This window comes from Xiphophorus maculatus, chromosome 15 (genome assembly GCF_002775205.1).
Source record: "Xiphophorus maculatus strain JP 163 A chromosome 15, X_maculatus-5.0-male, whole genome shotgun sequence".
NCBI lineage: Eukaryota > Metazoa > Chordata > Actinopteri > Cyprinodontiformes > Poeciliidae > Xiphophorus > Xiphophorus maculatus.
In genome coordinates, this window is record NC_036457.1 from 268,536 (window position 1) to 290,342 (window position 21,807).

General features: G+C 36.9%; 1 protein-coding gene across 9 annotated transcripts in view; it reads right to left on the reverse strand.

Annotated features, from left to right (window-relative positions):
• Positions 1 to 21,807, reverse strand: part of LOC102237361 (nesprin-2-like) — a 127,349-nt gene that overhangs the window by 42,974 nt on the left and 62,568 nt on the right. For 8 of the 9 annotated variants that reach the window (XM_023348193.1, XM_023348199.1, XM_023348194.1 and 5 more), the window contains 30 exons: positions 21,135 to 21,469; positions 20,536 to 20,680; positions 18,866 to 19,066; positions 18,532 to 18,770; positions 18,298 to 18,448; positions 17,547 to 17,690; positions 17,324 to 17,455; positions 16,926 to 17,108; positions 16,671 to 16,808; positions 15,669 to 15,854; positions 15,445 to 15,567; positions 15,126 to 15,305; positions 14,226 to 14,330; positions 12,624 to 12,722; positions 12,179 to 12,226; positions 11,715 to 12,089; positions 11,547 to 11,623; positions 11,315 to 11,456; positions 10,939 to 11,034; positions 9,979 to 10,131; positions 8,804 to 9,004; positions 7,692 to 7,784; positions 7,366 to 7,524; positions 7,028 to 7,198; positions 6,764 to 6,898; positions 5,906 to 6,105; positions 4,150 to 4,264; positions 3,114 to 3,275; positions 2,433 to 2,582; positions 638 to 814 (listed from right to left, as the gene is read on the reverse strand). In XM_023348193.1, the coding sequence (XP_023203961.1) occupies positions 638 to 814; positions 2,433 to 2,582; positions 3,114 to 3,275; positions 4,150 to 4,264; positions 5,906 to 6,105; positions 6,764 to 6,898; positions 7,028 to 7,198; positions 7,366 to 7,524; positions 7,692 to 7,784; positions 8,804 to 9,004; positions 9,979 to 10,131; positions 10,939 to 11,034; positions 11,315 to 11,456; positions 11,547 to 11,623; positions 11,715 to 12,089; positions 12,179 to 12,226; positions 12,624 to 12,722; positions 14,226 to 14,330; positions 15,126 to 15,305; positions 15,445 to 15,567; positions 15,669 to 15,854; positions 16,671 to 16,808; positions 16,926 to 17,108; positions 17,324 to 17,455; positions 17,547 to 17,690; positions 18,298 to 18,448; positions 18,532 to 18,770; positions 18,866 to 19,066; positions 20,536 to 20,680; positions 21,135 to 21,469 (4,815 nt within the window). The remainder of the gene's footprint in view (positions 1 to 637; positions 815 to 2,432; positions 2,583 to 3,113; positions 3,276 to 4,149; positions 4,265 to 5,905; positions 6,106 to 6,763; positions 6,899 to 7,027; positions 7,199 to 7,365; positions 7,525 to 7,691; positions 7,785 to 8,803; positions 9,005 to 9,978; positions 10,132 to 10,938; positions 11,035 to 11,314; positions 11,457 to 11,546; positions 11,624 to 11,714; positions 12,090 to 12,178; positions 12,227 to 12,623; positions 12,723 to 14,225; positions 14,331 to 15,125; positions 15,306 to 15,444; positions 15,568 to 15,668; positions 15,855 to 16,670; positions 16,809 to 16,925; positions 17,109 to 17,323; positions 17,456 to 17,546; positions 17,691 to 18,297; positions 18,449 to 18,531; positions 18,771 to 18,865; positions 19,067 to 20,535; positions 20,681 to 21,134; positions 21,470 to 21,807) is intronic. The other variant, XM_023348200.1, reaches the window with a different exon arrangement.

Here is a 21,807-nt window from a genome sequence, read left to right on the forward strand (position 1 = left end):
TGATAAATTTCCTCCATTTCTAAATTTGAATGAAACTACTTTGAATAGCAACACTTAAAAGGTGACCCATTATGCGTCCTTGAACAGGTTGGCACAGTAAAAAACATTTTCCTTACATTATTTAGACAAAGTCATTCTTATATAATGAGATTTTTGGTCCTCTCCTTTCAGAATGAGCTGTTTTAGGGCCTCTTATCTAAAAAAAAGTTGCTGCTGTGTACTTGACGTTTACACTAACACATGAAAATGAACGAAAACAAATGCACAATTATATAAACATAAATCTTTGATAAGCAGAAGTGGAGCCTCCTGCACAACCAAAAATAATGCAGCAAGTGGTTTCTGGATGTCACGTCAACAACAAAATGCTTGTCTTTTCCAGAAGCCATTGTATGGCGGTTAAACCAGCTGACCAAATGTGCTGGAGCTTCGTTTTGGTTGCTAGGTAACAGCGCACTGTCACTTAACAATTGGGATTTTTTTTAAACAGCTAATTTTTCAAACACACAGAAAAAAAAGAAACATGAACTTATTGTCGAAAAATGGTTTTTAGAAGCAGTTGTGAGTACAAAGATGTGAAAAATGTGAGTTTCGTGTAATGGGTCCCGTTTGACTCGGGTTCCACCGAGGCGCTGACCTGGCTGTCCAGCTGCCTCTGCAGGAGCAGCCACCGCTGTCTGACGCCGCCCAGGTTTTCGGCGAAGGTCGTGCGTTCCAAGCGGCGAGCCGGGACGTCTGCCCCCGCCATTTTGGACCCAGGCTCGGACATAAAATCAAGGAGTTGCTGACAGTTGTCGACAGCTGCCCTTAACGCCTGGAAAATAGGAGATATGAGGAATTTATTTGAAATAAGGGTTAATTGTTTTTTTTTATCAACATCTCTTAATTTTACACTTATTTTCTTCCTTTGAGATTTTGTACAGAACAATAAATTCAAATCATAATTTTACCATACTTTGTCACGCTGCATTTAATTGTAAAACAGAAGGAAAATTATATATTTTTTAGATTTACTAAGCCACAAAAAAAATCTTAGTACACTTCAAATAAGACAAAACTAACTTAAAAGTACATTTTCTGCAAGATATAAGAGCTTGTTATAAGTAAATAATTCCTTAATATTGATGAAAAAAGTATTTTAATAATCTGCCATCATAGCATGGGGAAATGTCTTGTTATAATTAAAATAATCTGCCAGCTGAACTAGTTGTTTTTTAATCAATATTAAGGAATGATTTACTTAAAACAAGCTCTTATATCTTTCAGAAAATGTACTTTTAAGTTAGTTGTGTCTTATTTCAAGTGAACTAAGACATTTGCACTAGAAACTAGACCAAAATAATTGGTAAAATTTTGTGTTTTTGCAGTAAAAACCATGTAGGAAAATTAAACCCAGATGGTTTGGTCAGATGAGAGCAAAAATCTTTTTTCAACCTTCATTTTAATCGCTACGTCTGCAAAACAACGGCTGCACAACATTTAGAAAACACCAACGCCATTCTGAAACGTGGTGGTGTCAGCATCATGCTGGGGGAATCTTTTTCTTCAGTAGAGCAAAAAAAACAAAAACTGTCTCCATTCAATCTGACTAAACATAAGAAATTCTCCAAAGAAAAACAAACAAAAATGTCAGTTTTTAGATAAGTAGAGACACAATCCAAAAGACTTTGTTCAGGGAGGTTGAGTAAAAATGTACATCACATCTTTAATTTGTAAAACTTGCATTGCTTTCTTTAGATTTTACATTCAGACCTACTTTATGTTAACTTGTCACATAAAGTATCAATAAAGCAAAGTTATAATTGTAGTTGGAACATGAAAAAATGTAAATACCGTATTTTCCGGACTGTAGAGCGCACCATACTATAAGCCGCACCGACAATTTATTTGAAAAAAAAAAAAAAAAAAACTGGAAACGCACCTATATAAGCCGCACCGCTGGTATCTCCCCCGCTCTCGGTTTTCCATAAATCTGCTGGATTTATTAAGGACGCAGCCCTGCCTCTCCAAAGCCGAACCTTGGATTGGTTCACCCCCAGTTTACGTGCAGCGGCTCTATTTCCATCCTGTACTGCCAGATCGATACTCCTCAACTTAAAAGCTGCATCATATGAGTTTGAAAACATTCCTCCATGGTGCCTGCTGCTAGCATGTGCTTGTTCTAAATTAAAATTAGCGCTTTCTTCTTTGATTTACACTTTTGACTTCCATTGATTCACTTCCTGCTAAAGAGCCCCCTGGTGGTTGAAGAAAAATCCACGGAAAAGCCGTGGGGAAAACGTAGCGGCTTATAGTCAGAAAAATACGGTAAGTTAGAATATGAACTATGTATTTCAGGCTGGAAATCAACTTAAAACAGTAATCCTGACAAAAAAAAAGCAGCTTTAATTTAATTATTATTTAAATGAATGCATAAAACACACATGACGTACCTGACATTGCTGCAGAATTTCAACCATCTCAGCTGCATTTTTGGCCGTCAGAACTCTTTTCTTCTCCCGGCTAAGTCGAGTTTCCGTTTCCTTCAGCCAGTTCTCCAGTTCAGACAGCAGCTTTAGTGGCGGCTGTTCGTTCACCAGGCGCTAATAAACATAATTCAACATAACAATAACTGATTTTCATTTCACATAAACATCTGTCCCTTTTAATGCTCTGCTGGTTGGTTTTATTGCTCTTAATCAAAGTAATTCTGTATGAAACATCTGGTATTAATAAGGAGAACATCATCAGTATCTGTGTTACTAAATCTCTCTTCAGAAGATAAGATCTGCTGAAATGGTTTCCAGATTGTAAGGCTTCAAACTCAGCCAACTGGGAGAAAAAATCTGGCAAAATCTGACTAATTATAGTGAAGCCAGATATCTGGTTCCAGTCACCGATGATGAATGGAGAGAAAAAATTAAAAGTGACCTTCCTGCTGATTCCTTCCCTCTCTGATCGCCTAGAAGACATTTAAGTTTATACTCCCAGCAGCAGAGGGCGGTTCTCTGAGTCTAATTATTTCTGAAAACGAACAGAACTAACATGAAATCTGACACATTCTCAAACACTCTCAGCTGCTTCATATCTATTCATTTAAAACGTTATTTTCTCTAAGTACTGAAACACTGAACCTGCAGCAGATGCTCCAGCATCTTGGAAAGGTCAGAGGTCAGCTGGCTGCAGCTGGCCTCCAACTGTGAGACCAGACTTCTCAGTTTGGGATACTCGGCGTCCCTCAGGTGGACAAGCCGACTGGTTTCCTTGGAAACGGCTGCCAGCTCCACGGAGACGTCCTGGGGAAAAGTTGACAATGTTGGAATAATTATAATTAATGTGTTTGGAACATTATTTTGAGTTTTATTAAACTAAGGACACCTGATAAAATTGTATTGTGGTTTTAGTGATTTAACGTGGTCAGTTTGATGAAACAAACTTGAAATATTTATAATGTTTATCATTTGAAGGATTTTTGTTGACAGTAAATTTTATTTTACATCAACCTGTGGTTTAAGCAGATCTCCCTTAAAAATAAGATCATGCGTCTCATTTTTAAGAGACAGGAGATCGCAACATGAATGAATGAATCAATCAATCAATCAATCAATGCATGCTTCTGCTTTACTCTGCTATGTTTCCTAATATGGGGATCTGCACATTTTTTATTCAAATTCCAAACTTTATGAAAGTTCTCAGTCATTCTGGGCGGACGGACGATCAGTGCTCATGATACACACTTTTCATAAATTTAAAGAAAACCATTAAAACATTTCGGACTTAAATATGTCTTAAATAACAAACCAATAATAAACAAATAACAAACCAATAACAAGCCAATAATAAACTATAATAAACCCATAATAAGCCACTGATGTTGGTATCACTGCTGAAAGCAGCGGCCTGCACGTCATTGCTTTTTTTTTTTTTACCCCTCCAGGGTCTTTTGTGGCTCTAGTGTCCCTTATGTGACAGTAGGCTGACAGGAAAGAGGGAAGGAGAGGGGGGAAGACATCTGACAAATGTCGGATGTCTTCCCGTCGGGTCTGGGAGTTGAACCCACGACGGCCGCATTGAGGACTCAAGGCCTCCAAATACGGGTTGTGCTAACCGCTACGCCACCACGGCACGCCCCCTGCAGGTCATTGCTAATGAAGCAGATAAGCGCCTCACCAGCAGATCCAGCAGTCGCCTTTGAACGGATTCCTGACTCAGGTCTGAGGAAGTCTTCAGGTGTTCGCCGGCGGCCAGCAGACGCTCACCGACCGAACCAACGCCAGCCAGGAATCTGTGGGGAGGACAGCCAGGACTGATAGATCAACCAGCGGGGCAGAACATGAAGGCCCCCTCACACACACCAAAGGCCAGCTTGGTGGATGTCCAAAGGCAAAAATGAAAATAAAAGATAAGCTTCCTTTTTATTTTTTCTTATATACCTGTCTTCTCTTTTAACTCTTTCTCCATCTGTTGTTCTGAATCCAGAAATAAGACGAACTGTATATTTATGAATTTCTCCCACTCAGATGAGCAAACTATAATCCAGGGATGTTATTTGATTCAACGTCTTTAAACTGCTTCAAAGTCAGAGATTGAACCGTTCCCAGTTCACTCCACCATCTTGATTTATGGGCAATCAAAACTCTTTAAATTGTTAGTGTTTCGATGATTAAATAAATCAAAAATCAATCACTCAAAACTTTTAAACAGCTTGACTGAAAAGGTACACAAATATTAGATTTATGGCATCAAATTGAACTAACTACTTCTTATCTTTGAAATTTGCATAAAATAAGACAAAAATATAACTTTCTTATAGAAATTATAAGCAGAAACATAAAATTTAAACTTATATACATTTGTACTCCTTAAATTATTTTTTTGCTCGTAAGTGCATGCTTGAAAACAAAAAATTCTTTCTTTTTTTTTTAGCTTGTTTCATAAATTTAACAACAAATTATATTTGGCTTCCTATAATGTAAAGTAAATGTACTGCAAAATTTTTTGTAAATATTTTTGCTGAATTCTCATGTAAAGTGAAGATGAAAATATTAATAAAAGAGAACTAAAGCTTTAGATTATTTATTCCTGCAAAATTAATCTCAAGTTTTATACTTGAGGTGTTCAATGTGAGGCCCGAGGGCCATTTATGGCTCTTGTAATAAATTTGTGTGGCCCCTTCTGCACAACAAGAGTAAAAATTATCCACCAAATGGAGCTGAAGTATTTTACATTTTCAGATGTGTAACTTCTTAAATGATACATTTTCTTTTATTAGTAATGTTTTGTTTTTGCTTTGCAGACACACCAGTTCAATAAAATTATCCTAATACAGCAATGCTTTTGGAACAAAGTTCTCATATATATTGCTAGGAAAATAATGAAAACATATTTTTAAACAAAATATAAAAAAGATTCAACCCAAAAAGTTAGGAAGCTATAACTGCCACCTTGATTCTTTTATGCAGTCAATATCTTGTTAATTTTAATTTTTGCAGGCAGTATTTTGATGCTCAATGACAGTTGGTGCTCTGTCGCGGGTTCGATTCCCGGCCTGGCGACCTTTGCCGCATGTCTTCCACTTCTCTCGTTACCCACTTTCAGATAAAGGCCACTAGAGCCAATAAAACCTTTAAAAAATCCAGTTCCTTTATGTTGCTGGAAAGCTACTTGTCAATTAGTTTTGTCTAACTAACAAGTTAGACAAAACTAACTTGTCAGTTTTGTACTAAGATATCTGCACTACACAACAGACAAAAATACTTGGTAACATTTTGTGTTTTTGCAGTGTACTTCTAAATAAAACTGCTCATCTGGTTATTTCAATTTGTCAAGAGCTCAAGCCATAATAATTCTGCTCTTCTGCTTCTTGTACAAAACATGTTTTCTCCTGATTAGATGCTTCAGATTGGTAATGCTGCATCTTGCCCACCTGGCTCTGCTTTCCTGGATGTTTCTCAGGCGGAGGATTTCTTGCTCCGTACGCCGGTAGGCGCCTTTCCATCGCAGCTCCAGAGCGCCCCCTTCCTGTGCAACCGAGGCACCGAACCACAGCTCTGCCTGCAGCACCAGCCTGTGATCCAAAAACGATCCCAACACGGAGCGGCTCTCCTCCAGCCGGATGAGAGTCCGCTGGGAATCAAGCAGAATTCGAATTATGTCGAGTTTGAACAATGGCAAAACTTCTGATTACTTTTTTCAAAACTCAAAAGAAATAACTTTATTTTGATGAAAATATGGCGTATAAATAAAAATATTCAACATAATATGTTTAAATTTCAGCAGAAAAATACATAATTTATACATTACAGTAGATAAAATGTGCAATAATGACAAACTATTTTCTATGTCTACAGTGCTAGATACATGATTTCTATGTTTATTTAGTTTGTTTATAATTTCATGACAACAAAACAACATGTCCAAGACTGAACTTTGGTAAATATTCATGTTTTTTAGAACTGCTTTACTATTTTAAAAGGATTTTTTCCCATTTGTTTGAAAATAGTGTTTGTGGGGTTTTTTCTTAAACTTAAAATCTCACTGTCCTTTTTAAATTTTTATTATTTTCCGTATCAAATGTTGCATTATTTGTTAATGCAACATGTTTTTTGCGTCCTTTTCTCCTTTAATAGTTTTCTTAAAATCTCAATGGGATTTTTCTTTTTCCCCCTTCGCAGATCTGTATTTCCTGTTTATTTGTGGTTCTGTTTAGTTGGGAAAAAGGAGTAACTAGGCAACCTGAGAGAAGAAATGAGGATAAACTGTGTGAAATTTTCACTGGACTTACCTTGCAGGCATGTAGCCTCCGCTCCACCGTCTCCTCCTCATCGTCTCCCTCTGGTTCTGCAGCGCTAGAAAAAGCTTCAGACTCATCCAACACGCTGCCAAGTTGACCACAAAGTTGCTCCCAGTGGGTCCAATCCTAAAGCAAAGGCAAACATAAAATCCATACATTTCAGTAAAACCCCAGAACGGATTTTTAGACACAACAAAGATGCGTATTCATGTGTGCAGAAGCTCAAATGGCCTTCAGCAAACAAACATTACAAACCCGAAGCCTCTTCTGAGAAGCCATTCCTTCTTCCAGCACCTGTTGCTGCAGAGTTTTGGCCCTGACTTCCAGATGTACCCATTCATCCTGTTTGCTGCTAAGTGCATTAGGTTCATGCTGGAATAGGTACTGAAGAAAAGACAGCTGGGATCCGAGGACCTGGAGGAGTTTCTGCATAATGAATCCAGATTTGTGACAAAAGTGAATTAAACAGTAAATAATTCAACAAACAAGACGTTTGGAGGTCCTGAATCATAAACTCTTGGAGGTTGGGTTCACTTTGTGGGAAAAGTGGAGTTTCTAACTTAAACCCAGGCTTTGCCTGCTTAATCAGATACCTTGTGTCTGCAGAGATCAGCTCGAAGTTTGCTGCGGCTGGGAATAAGGCTCGTCCGTTTTTCTGTTAAACTCTCCTCACACCGTTTCAAGAGGCGAGAAGTCCCCTGAAGCAAGCATTGGGAGGCGTGTTGCAGTTCCTCTCTTCCGCCCGGCTCACACTGGGACGATAAACAGAACCAGAGTTTTGGTGAGAATATTTATGGGTTGAACTTTCAGAAAAACGGGGGGGAAAAAATGTAAATGTCACGAAAATGTTTGCAATTTTGTTGCAAACTTTTAAAAATGCTAAAACTTTTTCAGAAAGCTAAATTGCAGTGGTTGTTACCTCCAAGCTGAGCGGACCTTTCAGGTTTGGGAAGATCTCACAAAGTCCCGTATCAAATGGATCCAGGAGACGAGGCTGGCAGGAGGGAAGAGTCTACAGTACGGAGAGAAAGACGATGATTTTTATCAAGTTCTTCACAGAAAACTCTGAATTTAATTGTTAATTTCATCATTAAACATTTACTAGCAGGTTATTTGGCTACATTTTCTTACAAAGTTTTATTATTTCAGCTTAAACTACAGGGATATTGTGCATATGTGTCAAACTCAAGGCGCGGGGCCAAATGCAGCCCGCCATCATGATTTCTGTGGCCCTCTAGATTAGGGTTCTGCAGGCTACAGAGAAACATGTGGCTCTTAATAACTTTGGTCAAAAATGCAAAAAGATTTTTGTTTTAAAATGTAAACGTAAAAATAAATGTAAAGCATTTTTACAAAGAACACTAACAGCGTCTTTCTTTTTTAAATTGTAACTTTTATGTCTTTTGGTTGCAAATTAGTATGCTACTTTGGAAATAACTTTCTACTACAAACGATATGTTCTATAGAAAAATTGTGTTTCATTCCTTTTGTGTAAAAAAAGTCATTTTAAAACATTAAAGTGCTCTTCTTTCTTAAAAAAAAAAGAAGCAATTTTATAAGCTAATTTGTTTCATGTAGCTTTTGTGGCTCTTAATAGATGCTGGACCAAAGGAAAAAATGTCTCTAGCAACATTTTTACCAGTGTTTCACTGAGAAGTAGCTCATGTAATGAGCTGAGCATATGCAAATTATGAACAGATGTTTGCTAATTGCTGCTGGCTAGTCTGAAGGAGCTGAGTGAGGTGGAAGCTTAGAAACTGAAGCTGTGAGGAGGAGCTTTGTTGAAAAAACTGCGCTTGGTGAAAGCAGGTGTTCCCACAGCTGCATGGTTGCCATGGAGATTAAAAAATTTACCAAACATGCATGAAAGAATCAAGGAAAAAATCCAGGTATATTTTTAATAGGGGAATAACATTATAACATAATTTTACAAAATACTACCCCTTTAAATGATGGTCTGTGTTTTTTGCATTTAAAGAGAGAAATTTATACATCTGGAAAAGCTTGGCATTGATTTGCAATACATCAAACCTGATGTTGGCTTTGCAGCCCTGAGTGCTCAAGCAGCCGATTGTGGGAGGAGGTGAGGAGAAGCTGGACCGCCTGGACAAAATCGTCAAGCGACGCCAAACAGCTGTGAGCGTCTGATTCTCGCATCAGGACAGCAGGTTTGATCTGCGCTTCCACTTCACCCACCAGCTCAGCTAAAGGCTCCAACTGAGCCCATAAACTCTGAAACAAACACAAAGGAAAGCAAAAAAACCCCTGAAATGTAGTGCCAGAGTTGGGAAGTAACTAGTTACATTTACTCAATTACATTTACGCTAGTAGCCTTTTTTAAAATAAATAGTTTTTAGGAGTACATTTTATTTTTACTCGAGTAATTTTATTATGAAGTATCGCTACTCTTACTTGAGTAAAATTTCTGGATTTTCTACAAAAAAAAATCACCACAAACTTGAAGTTTTTGTTAGTTTCATAAGTTGTTGTTTTTCTTTTTGAAGAAACTGATTTGGATTGTTCTTGTCTAATTTTGTTATTTTTTGTCATTTTGGTCTTTAAAATACCAAAATCTCCACTTAACTTTAGATTTTGGCCTGGTGACGATGCAGTTTTTTAAATTTTAAATGATTGATAATTTGATCACTTTCTCAGTACTTGAGTAAACGTTTTACCAAATGCTTTTCTACTCTTACTTGAGTAAAATTTCTGGATTTTCTACTCACTATGTGAAAAACAAACATGTTTTAACCAAAAATTCACCAAAAACCTACAGTTTTACTTAAAGTTTCTGAAGTTTTATTATTGAAGGAAACTGCATTGGACATGTTTTCTTTTGTCTGGTTTTGTTATTTTTTTTACTTATATGAATTGTTTTCATTTTGGTCCTTAAATACCAAAGTTTTTAGTTTACTTTACATTTTGGTCCATCTGATTATGGTATGTAGTTTTTAAATATTAAATGATAATCTGATCAGTTACTCAGTACTTGAGTAAACATTTTGCAAAATACTTTTTTACTTTTAATTGAGAAATTTCTTTTTTTTTTAAATCTTACTTTTACTAGATTGAAAATATGTTGAAGTAGTGCTACTCTTACTTGAGTACAGTTTTTGGGTGCTCCCCCACCTCTGTTTTGCACTAAGCTGTATTTTCAGGTTTGCTGATAATATTGTAACTTAAGCAGGTTGATGGTGGTCAGCCACCTCCAGCTGCAGCAGCCTCAGCCGAGGATCCGCCGCTGCAGGTTCATCAGGGGTCAGCAGGTCGGCTGACGAGTCGAGACACGTTACGACGCTCTGCACTGCCTCGCTGAACTTCTTCTTCACTCCTGGATGAGAAGAACTTGAGGCCTTCACCTGGGGATTACCAAAGTTAGTCATTCTTTTTCCACATTACAAAAATAAACTTCGGTTTTTTATTGAGATTTATTATTACAAAATAGAGCAAAAGCACTAAGTGAAAAGAAAAGCCTCAAAACTACTTGAATATTTTACAAGTCAAACTGTTCTGGTTCTAGTTTTTTGAACTCTCTTTTTATCACTTAAACACTGCAAAAACACAAAATCTTACCAAGTATTTTTGGTCTCGTTTGTAGTGAAAATATCTTGGTTCACTTGAAATAAGACAAAACTAACTTACAAGTAGCTTTTCAGCAAGATATAGGAGCTTGCTTTAACTAAATAATTAAGTAAAACGTACTAGTTCCACTAGCGCCGTTACCTAGCAACGCCGGCCAAACCCAACCCGTCACCTAGCAACCAAATTCTAGTTCCACTGACAGATTATTTCACTTATAGCAAGACATTTTTCACATGTTATAAGTGTAATAACTATAGCTTTTTTTTAATCAATATTCAATAATTATTTACCTAAAACAAGCTTCTATAATATAACATGTATTATATACAATATATAATTTGGGACATGTGACTCATAGCATTTAATACACACCTGCAATTCATATAAACTCATAGAAAACTTGACATAGAAGTAACCAAAATTTGATTGAAAAAGTGAAATAATTATTTTAAAAAATCATTTACATATCGTCTTAGCTTCTTTGTTATCTTGTTAGATTAAATCTTTCTTACTGGACATAATCAACACAATTTGTCAAAATTACCAGGTTGAGAATTGGATTGTTTTCAGATTACTCTTTGTACCTCATGTAACGTTTGTCTCAGCTTAGCGTTTGTGTCTTTTATTTGCTGTAGAACCGAGGAAATAGACGCTGCAGACATGGGCTCTTTTCCTGGAACCTGAGCAAAAACAAAGAAGCAGCTCCATTTTAGATCAGGAAGCAATTTATGCTTTGAAATGTATTCAAATCTTTTTTTTCTTTACTTAGTCTTCTTCTTAAAGTAGAAAAAGTAATTTACTCCTCTTCCTCTTTCTTTAACTCTTTTAACTCTCCTTTACTTAAAATTAACAACTTAAATTTAAACTTAAATTGAAAACTTAAAGGCCTGAATAGATGGAAAACATCTATTCTGTTCGGTATTTTGTCACTCCACATTTATTTTTCACATATTTTCTAACCGTTTTCTTTTTTCCTCCGTCTTGAGTGCCGATCATGTTTTGCTGCTCCTCCAAAACTTTCCTCAAAGCGCTCACTTTCTTCCCAATGTGGGAGCAAATATGAGTCCAATGCTGATTTTTCACATCATCATCATCAGGAGAGCTGAGGGACACAGAATGAGGACGGGTGTACTGTAGGCTTGAACAAGCTAAAGTATGAAAACATTTTTTCTTCTCGTTTGCAGTTTGTTACCCAAATGATGCTTCAGTTTTCTGAGATTCTGAACTTGGACTGACTTCTTTTTGCTCCTTCAGTTTGTTTAACACTCCCTGAAGATTAAAGAGAAAAACAGCCAGATTGGATGGATTATGGTTTAAAAATTAGCATCATTTTTAATTTCCATTATTCTTGGACACTCACCGGGTGTGAAAGGTCAGCCGAGGACGAAGACAGATGTTTATCTTCCTCCTCTCGCAGCTCATCTGAGGCTTTTTTAGAGCAAAAGGGAGTTATGGGTCTTGAAGGAATCAGCCTGGTTTCTCCCACCGCAGCTTCCATCAAACACGAGTATATTTGCGGATCAACGTTGGCCATTTTCTGCTCTGATGAACCTGTAACATGTTCGTCTTTTACACCATCCTCTACTTTTTCAAAAGGAAAGGTTTGGCAAGCGTTCAAGCCCAGTTTTGGAGATGTGGGTCCAAAACTGTCATCAAGTCCAGATTTTATACGTAAAACACTGATTCCAGGTTTGTCTGGACCGTTTTCAGCCTGATAAGCTGCACTCTGCTCCTCCTGAAAGACAAATGAATCACTTTAATCTAACATGTTATTGTTTTTGTTAAGAATAAAACCTCATATCCTTATGTTTCTAATATTTTTACCATGTCCTCCCTTCGTTCATCTGGTAGATTGAGCGTCTCCTCCAGGTCCTGGTGAGTTTGTGAAAATAGAAATGCAAATAAAATCCATGCCCACACATTTATTCAAACATGACCTTCTCGTTTTGAGTGTATGGATGAAAGCAAGTGTTTCAAGCAGCTGCTCTCGACAGTGGAGGAGGGGGTTTCTAAGGAGAAACAAAAACCTGTCCGCTACAGCTTCACTTCATTCAAAAATGGGTTAATTTAATTAGTAGCAAAGAATACATGCATGAATTTTATTTGAAAATCATTAAAAGGAAGCTTAATAAATACAAAAAGCATTTTTATTCCTCTTCAGAATAAAAAAAATTATACTTTGTAAATAATAGGAGATGTAAAGATTTTCTGAATGGAGCCCAAAGTTACGTAGAGTTACGCTCAGGTTTGGATCAGTTCAAAGATTTACCTCTGGAAAACTGCATGTTAGTGTGTCAGAGGAGGAAGAGTGACAACTCTCATCTCCTTCATCCTCCTCTTCCTCTGTAACATACACCTCAAAAGCCTCCTGATTGCAGGGATGAGAATGAATAAATCACCAAACGTGTGAGTTGAATTAAACTGGAGCAATAATCACTCAGTCACTGAACTGTGTCGATAAGTCAGTGCTACTTTCATGGATGAATGAAGGATTTTACTCAAATCTAGAGCATAATATGAAAAATTGCATTAGTTTAGTAAGTATTAATATATTTATGTATATATTTACAAAATAAATAATAAATAAAAATATATTTTTATCTAATATTTCAATATTTCAAGCTAAATTAATCTAATGTTCTCTGCACTCATTTATAGATTATTTATAGATTAACATATTTACATGTGCTTATTTATTTAGTTATTTATTTATATTCAGTCATAATGAATTATTTACATCACTCTTATATAGGCATATATATATTTAGAAACTTTATTCTTATTTCTATTGCTAATAACATTTTGGATGGAGTAGCTAATCAACTAACAAGCAATTTCTCCTTCAGATAAGTAAAGTATATTCTATTTAATTCTATTCTATTCTATTTTCCACACAGTGATGAAGTAAGCAACTTTCACTTTATAACACATTTTTAGAGAAGGAGAATAAATTTGAGAAGTACAACACTGCCAAGTCCCAGCAAGCAGATTTAGGTAGTCTGAAAATTTTACATTTTTATATCGAGATAAAAAAAAAGAAATAATAACTGTTTCTTATCCATTATATATATATATATATATATATATATATATATATATATACAGTGTATATATATAAAGGTTGGATTTTCTTTAGTATTGATAAAAAAGTTTTAGTTCCACTAGCGCCGTTACCTAGCAACACCAGTCAAGCCCAGCCCGTTACCTAGCAACCCAGTTCTAGTTCCATTGGCAGATTATTTCCCTTGTAACAAATCATTTTTCACGTTATCAGTAAAATAATCTGCTAGTGGAACTATTGCTTTTTTAGTCAATGTTCAAGAATTATTGACCTAAAACAAGCTTCTTTAGTAAAACTTATTAAATAATTTGGCACATGTGACTCGAGTTACAAGTGTGTATTCAATACACACTTGTAACTTATATAAACTCATAGGAAACCTGTTGGGTTAAACTGATTATTTAGTTTAGGCTGGTCACTTTTTTGTCAGCCATATACAAGTGACCAAAAACTGTATTGAAAAGTTAAGTAATTATAAAGTCCCTTTTACAGACGGAAAAATCTGCAATCAATTAATGAAGCCAGACTTTTTCACAGCTGCCAAACTAATATTCAATGGGTTAATGAACTTCCCTTTTAACTTAATATTTTTACTGTAACTTTATTATGAGAACTTTCATAAGGAGATTCAGATAAATCCAGAAAACAGACCTAACAAAGCGTGAAAAGCTCAAACATATAATTTAAAAGTGGCAAACGCCTATAAGCTTTTCAGTGTATGGCAATCAAAATTCTCAAGTAATCAAAAGTTTTAAATGAATCAGGCCTTGTTAGAAGCTTTTCTTTATCTAACATTGTTATTATTGTTACCTGGAAAAAGCGTCTGTGTGCAGGGTTCTCCAGCAGCGGCATCTCTTCAGATGAATCAGAGATAATATTAAGATTCTCAGTCGTTTCTTCTTCTTCCTTTTTGTTCTGTTAGTCAAGAACAGCAAAGAAAAAATATTATCACGCCTGTTTCAATGACATTTGTTGTGTTAATCGAAGAAAATGCACATATAAAAACACAGATTTCTGCTTTACATCATTCTTGTCATCAAAAAAACCAAACAAGCTGCCAACCTGTATTTGAAGATTAGGCATACTTCAAATACAATACATAAATAAATAAATATGAATGTAATAACTGAAGGAAATAATGATTAAAATAGAGCAGAAAGAAGTATAAACTTATAATATCTGCCCCATATTCACATGAAGAGAATATAAAAGTTATTCAACTCAGAAGAGTATTGCAGAATAAAACAGCTTATTCAACGTCATATCGCTTCAACAGAATGATTTTCACATTATTTTTAAATTTAGGAAGAGATTTAGATTGTTCCACCTTAAAATAAAAAAATAAATAAATATATGTGCTTTGTACACAAATGTTAAAATATTGTCCTTTATCAATTCATTAAGTTTCAATAAGCTTAGCTCTAAAAATTGGGGTTGTGTGATGTGTGTATCCACTTCCACTCGCGTCTGACATCTCTCTTGTAAAAAAAAACTAATTTATATATATTTTATAATTACTACCCCACATGTTTACATAATACATCACGTATGGAACAATCAGTGAGTGACTCAAAATACACAAAGCCATTTTATTTAATAATCCTTCACCTCCTTTACAACAGTAGCACTTTTGAATGCTTTAACTTTTGTACTTGATAAGATTTCAATGGCAGCATTTTGACATAATCCCCGTTTTAAAACGCGCTGTACCTCCAGCAAACATGTTTTCTCTCTGGTGGTTTGTTCCAGCCCATCCAGCTGTTCAAGCAGCATTCTGGCTTTGGAGAAGATCATCAGGTTTTCTGCTCCTTCGGGGAGATGGACCTCCTCTTTCCAGCTCTCCATGTCTTCCAAACTTTTCTGCATCGACTGAATCTGGGTCAGGATCTCCTTTAGGTGCAAAATACAGTTCAAACTAGAGTTAAAACGTCCATATTAGTCAGAAAATGCATCAGTTAAGCAAGTTCTAACCAAGCTGAAGCATTTAACTGTCAAACAAATGATCAAATCTTCATCAGCAGTGTTTTACCTCACAGTTGTAAAGACGTTCTGCCTGCGTTACGTCTGCATCATCCATCGAGTATGAAATGTTTCTGAATTTTGAGACGTTTTTCTCCATCGCCTTAATGTCAGCTTCAACAACTTCCACTATCTGCAAAGGAAACTGGCTTCAGTTTAGAAGCATTTCAGTTGGGTGGGAACTTTCAATGCTAGCATTAGCATAAAAAAGTGCTTTTATTTTGGGGGTTTTACCGCAGCAGCCTGCTGGAGCTGGTCGAGTGGCTCGACGATGGTCTGCTGCATTTCCTGAACCTGTTGGTCTCTTTGGTCCAGCCTCTCTTCCTGAGCGCTGACGTCACACACGGCAGAGATCTCCGCCAGGCCCGACTTAAACACCTGCAGGGTGTGTCTGATCCTGTCAGAGTCTTCCAGGATCAACTACTCCAGAAATTTCAGTAAAAAAAAAAAAAGAAAAAATATCACAACCAGTTAATAAACGGTTGGGGTAAAATGTGCAAAATATAATATCTGATTTAAAGTTTCTAATTTCTAATTCTGATTTACTGGTAAATCAATGGGTAATACTGTGTTTTTGGGATATTGTGGGATTATGGCTTGTACAAAACATATTTTTTACATTTACTGCAAAAAATAAAATCAAATTCTTAGAATATGAGATTTTAATCTGCTCAGTTCTGCCTGTTTTTGGTCTTTGACCCTTTAAATTCAAATAAGTTGCTGCAGGCCACGCCCCCCACTCAGCATTTACACTCGCACTTGAAAATGGCTGCAAACAGATGTGCAATTATGCAACTGTACATCTTTGAAAAGCAAAAGTGGAGCCTCCTGCACAACCAAAAAGAATGCAGCAAGTGGTTTTTTGATAGTAAAGCAACAACAAAAATACTTGTCTGTTCCAGCAGCCATTGTACAGTGGTAAAACAAACTGATTAAATGTGCTGGAGCTCGGCTGGGGTTGCTAGGTAACAGCGCAGTGCCTGTCGAATGTGACTCAACAATTTTTGCTAATTTTCCAGACATCAAAAAAACATCCAGGTCTTTTTTTTAAATCCTTCAGTTGTTTGTAGAAGCAGTATAGAGCCAAATGGAAGTGTAAAAACACAGAAACTGCGAATTTTGTATAATTGATGCCCTTTAATGCCAGGATTGTCTGTCCTAAATTAAAACATTTATTGTATGGGTCAAAAAAGGCTGACATTTGTAGACCAGAGAGCGCTTCGGTGGACCTCTAACCTCTAAATACTTGACATGGTTGCTGAGACTTTTGGCTGTTGTAAACTTGCACTGAGTGCCAAGCCATAATTGGGCTTCATCCAACCAGCAGGACGCTCGGTGAGAAATGTCTTCAAACTCCTGCAGGCAGGCAGGAATCTAACGTCAGAGAGGAAAATAGAAACATTAGCAGACATGTTTTTATGTAATTGATAATATTTTTCAGTCCTACTTGAGCTGAGTGTAGATATCTGAGTAATGAGAGAAGAAGGAAACCTTGTTGAGGAAGGCGGTTCGGTTCTCGGCCAGGCGGGACGCGTTCTGATAGAGCTGCAGCGGTTCTGTGAGCTGGTCCATGAGGAGCTGGGCCTCATCCGGTTGGTCCTCCGCAACGTCCTGCACTTCACTCTCTAGGAGCGTCAAGCTGCTGTGCCAGGCGTCCAGTTCATCCCACACACACTGGAGAACAACACACAACAATCACAACAATCTGAAGCCCATTTCTTTGCTTCTTGTGCAAAAAAAACTAGTTCCCGACACCAAAAAAAGTAAAATCCATTGATTAAAAGCGGGGAAAGTAATTTTAATATGTGGTAAAAAAAATCACATTTTATGAAACTATCAAAAAGATGTTCAAGCAAACAGACAAAAATACAAAATGAAGACATAAAGACCTTCAGGACACATTGAGCTTCTCTGATTGTTGGACTTTTCTGCTCCAGTAAAGATTTCACTCTCTCCAGACCAGAACCCAGTTCCCTGACTCTGCGTGAAAGCTTCCTGATTGGGTTGTCCGTCTCCAAAAGCTGTTGAATAAAAAAACATTTTGTTTGGAAAAAACGGCTTTGGTGAAAGATGATTCCTGTGTCGGTAAAGATGGAAGTTAATTAATGTCACCATTTCTTCTGCTTTCTGGACGGATTGTTCCACATTTTGGATCTTTTTTCGGATATCTGGCGGGATTTCTGCATGTCGGCTCCTCCAGGTGTCCAGGATGTGTTTAAGTTGGGTTTTTAGAGAGATAACGTTTTCCTGGAGCTCCTTTTAGTGCAGAAAAACATGAAAACAAGATGAGACAGGATGTAACAAGTAAAGGCAAAAACTGGATTCAAGGAAAGGTTTTAAAAAAATTACTCGAGTGAAACAGTAAAAACTTTATTGATCACGTCATTTAATATTTAAAAATTACGTATCCAGACGGGACCAAAATAGAAAAATGTGTGGAAATTATGTTATTTTATAGACCAAAATATAAACAACATCATTACAAAATAACAAAATTACTTAAAATAAATGTTTTTCCAAATCTATTTGTTTCAATATAAAATGTATGAAACTTTAACCAAAAGCTACAGGTGTGTGTCTGGGGACTTTCTGGTTAAAAGAAGTAGAATATAGAAATTTTACTCAAGTAACAGTAGCGACACTTCCAGTTACTCAAGTAAAAGTAAAAAGCACATTTTCTACTCAAGTAAATGTAAATGTTATCTTGGTTTCAAGATAATCTTTCAGAAAATGTATTGAGTTGTTTAAAATTCCACTTGTCTTCCAGAAAAACACGAGCTCCCAATCTTTTATAAGCTAAGTTTTTGTATTTGTGTATATACAGTATGTGAATGTATTAATGAAGCATAAAAAATGAGCTGACCTGCGTTTTGCTTGGATTTGAACTCGTTTCCAGTTCTGGTAAAATCTCAAACACTTTTTTCTCAACATCTCGTATTTCTTCTTCAGCTTGCCGTCTCTCTTTCTCCTCTTCCTCCGCTGCAGCCATGAGAAGCAGGTTTCTCTCTTTCAAGCTGAGGGAATCAATGATGTTTTAAAAACATTTACCTTTCAGCTGGTTCTATCATTTTACAAAGTCAGATTTAAGAAATCCCACCTCCAGATGCTCTCTTGCATATTCTTCAGGGATTTTCCAGTGGATCCAGGGAGGACGCCGTCTTGGGAAGAGGATAAGCCCAAAGTGTGCTCCAATAGATGCTTCAGTGATGATAAGGCCAGCTGCTGCTGCTCCATTTTGGCCAGAAGCTCCTGAGGTTCCTCCTGAGAGAAACTCATAGTGGAAGAGCCTGGAAGTTCAGCCTGAAGACCGGACAAATAGTTGCAACTCTCCTCTATCTAAGGAAAGTAGAATTCAACTGTCAATAATTACCATTAAAGCACAAATTAGGATTACTTTCTGCCTGTAGGTATTCGTCAACAATGATACTCACACTTGTCGTGATGTCCTTCCATTCCTCTTCCTTCTGTTCTGTGTGTACCAACAGGAGGCCCAAACGTCGTTGTAATGCCGTCCAGCGCCTCCAGAGGGCGCCATGCTCGCCGTCCTTCCCAACGCCACAACCCTGCGTCGGACATCCGGCTTTCAGGTCAAACATCTTCCCAGCGAGGTTACGAAGATCTTCCCTCAGAACCTTCACAAAGAGCACAGTAAAAACTGCTGGGTTAAAATGAACCCAATTAGTTACCCAGTGCTGGGTCAAATATGGACCGACCCAACGCTGGCTGGGGTGTTTTAACTCAACTGGGTTGGGTTGATGGTTTGACCCAACACATTGGGTTAGTTTTGGTTAGTTGCCATAAGTTACCAACAAGTTACCAGTTGCAATAAGTTACCATCTTACCAAAGATGAGAAAGTTTAATTCAGGCTTGTCTAAACAAACGAGTGTCTCATCAAACAATAATACCTCTTAATAATAATAATAATAATAATACATTTTATTCTTAACCGCCTTTCGACACTCAAGGTCACCTTACATAATTTAACATAAAAACAGACAAAAAATTTAAATATATAGTAAAATTAAGTACAAAATAAGAATTAAAAAGGCAGTGCAATTGTAATCAAAGGATGTAGGCAACTTGAAATAGAGGGGTAACTATTTAAGCATCCACCTCAGCCCTGCTTTAATTGAACTTTGCCTGGAAAGTTTGGTTTATTTGGGGAGCTGTGAATATACGACAGTTTATCAGGGCCGTTTTAAGTAGAAAAACAAGGGGAGTAAATTTACGGCACAAAAAATCGGATATTTTAACAATAGTCTCAGACATTTTCTAGAAAAAACTTGGAAATTTCAGAGATTCAAAAGTCAAACATTTTCTTCTTGTGAAATCCGAAATTTCCAAGGCTTCTTGGTAGAAAAATTCTGAGATAAATCTCAAAATTTTGTTTGTTTTTTTCTAGCAAATTTTCAACTTTTCAACCTCAGAAATTTCCAAGTTTTTCTAGAATTTTTCTAAGATTATTTTCAAAGTTTCCAAGACTTTTGGTGGAAATTTACACCTTTTTATTTTTTACCTACACTGGCCTGAATAAATCGCTGTAGTTAATTTAACTCTAAAGTTAATAGTCTATTTACAAGCCATGGTCTGGGTTTGGCTGAAGTGAACTCTGGTGTGGTTCGGATGCATATATAACATGTGAATCTGAGACAACTCCAAAATCAGGAAGCGAACTATAGCGTCGTAGGGGATTCTGGGTAAATGCAACCACAACAAACCTGCGATTTTAGCGCTAGCAGAAGAAATGACTTGTGGTTTTTTACTACAGACAAAACAGAAATCCTACCACCTCTAAAATCTGACCCTACTCCATTTTTTTTTTTACATTTTGCAAAGAAGAAAGTTGCGCTCATGTCTTCAGAGGTTTTTGTGTCGTTTCCTTCAGTTGTTCTTGGTGCAGCGCCCCCGCAGGTGAGGAGGGGAACAGGTTTTTTAGAAAGCTTTGGTTGGTTTGACACAGTGCAGTGTGAAAGCGAACCACACTAACTGAAAATGTAATGAATGTTTCCATTTTGGTTCCCAATTGAACCGAGTCTACTGGAGTATCAGGCCTTGTAGCTCTATTTCAAGGTTCTAGCAGATTTTCTACATCTGACCTACCTTCACTCTCTTCTTCTGATCAATACACTCATCATATGATGTGACTTTCTCTGATGCACATCCTGAAAGCTTGGCTTCAAACTGCAATACTTCCTGTTTAATGTCTTCATGCCACTTTCTATGGGTTGTCTGTCTTATTTCACACCTGTAAGAACAGGAAGTGTAAACAAAACAAGCATATAAATACATCTTAGACATACAGTACAGACCAAACGTTTGGACACATCTTCTAATTCAATGGGTTTTCTTTATTTCATGACTATTTATAAGGCAATAAATCCCACTTATTAACCTGACAGGACAGGTTGACCTATGAAGTGAAAACCCTTTCAGGTGACGACCTCTTGAAGCTCATCAGGAAAATGCAGAGTGTGTGCAAAGCAGTAATCACAGCAAAAGGTTTGAAGAAACTAGAATATAAGGGATATTTTCAGTTGTTTTACACTTTTTTGTTTAGTGCATATTTCCACATGTTATTCATAGTTTTGATGCCTTCAGTGTGAATCTACAATGTCAATAGTCATGAAAATAAAGGAAACTCATTGAATTAAAAGGTGTGTCCAAGCTTTTGGTCTGTACTGTATAGTGATATCTAGTACCTCTGCAAACGCTCCATTCTGAGTTTTGCCTGAGCTTCCAGTACAGCTCTTCCAACTAACAACTGGCTGAGGACGTTGATGTGAAGGAGCTCGGTATCTGGTTGTGAGAGACAGCGTTCCTGCGGCACTCGCTCCATCAGATGGTTTATATGAGCTTGAAAGCCATTTTCAAGAGCTTCCAAAGCCTGTTGGGTTTGTCTTTGCTCCTGGGTGCAATCTGAAAAGCTTCCGGGGGCCGACATGAAGGTCGCCTCGGCATTATGGAGGAAGTTTATTGCTCCCTGAGCAGCCCACTGGTAATCTTTAAGGGATTCCCTGGCCTGAGACAGACTGACCTGTTGGACACATTAAAAATTGTTTTACAAAATCTTCCAAATGAGTGAATCAAAAACTATTTAAAGCTGCAGTGTGTAACTTACTACATATTTGTTGAAATTGTCACTATGTTTTGACCGTTTCTGGGAAAAGATAATCTGTGAAAAGATTGGGTTCCTCTGTCTTTTCCCGGTGCTAACTAGAAACAACCAACAAGGGGGCGGGGTTTAATGCTGTCAATCACTTTGTAATTAGCATCGCTTGTGTAGTTAATGCTCGAGCTAGTTAGCTTAGCAGATAAACGGTTTTCCATTGACAGTAAGTCGTTTCACCTTCATTAGCACCTTTACCAGTGAGT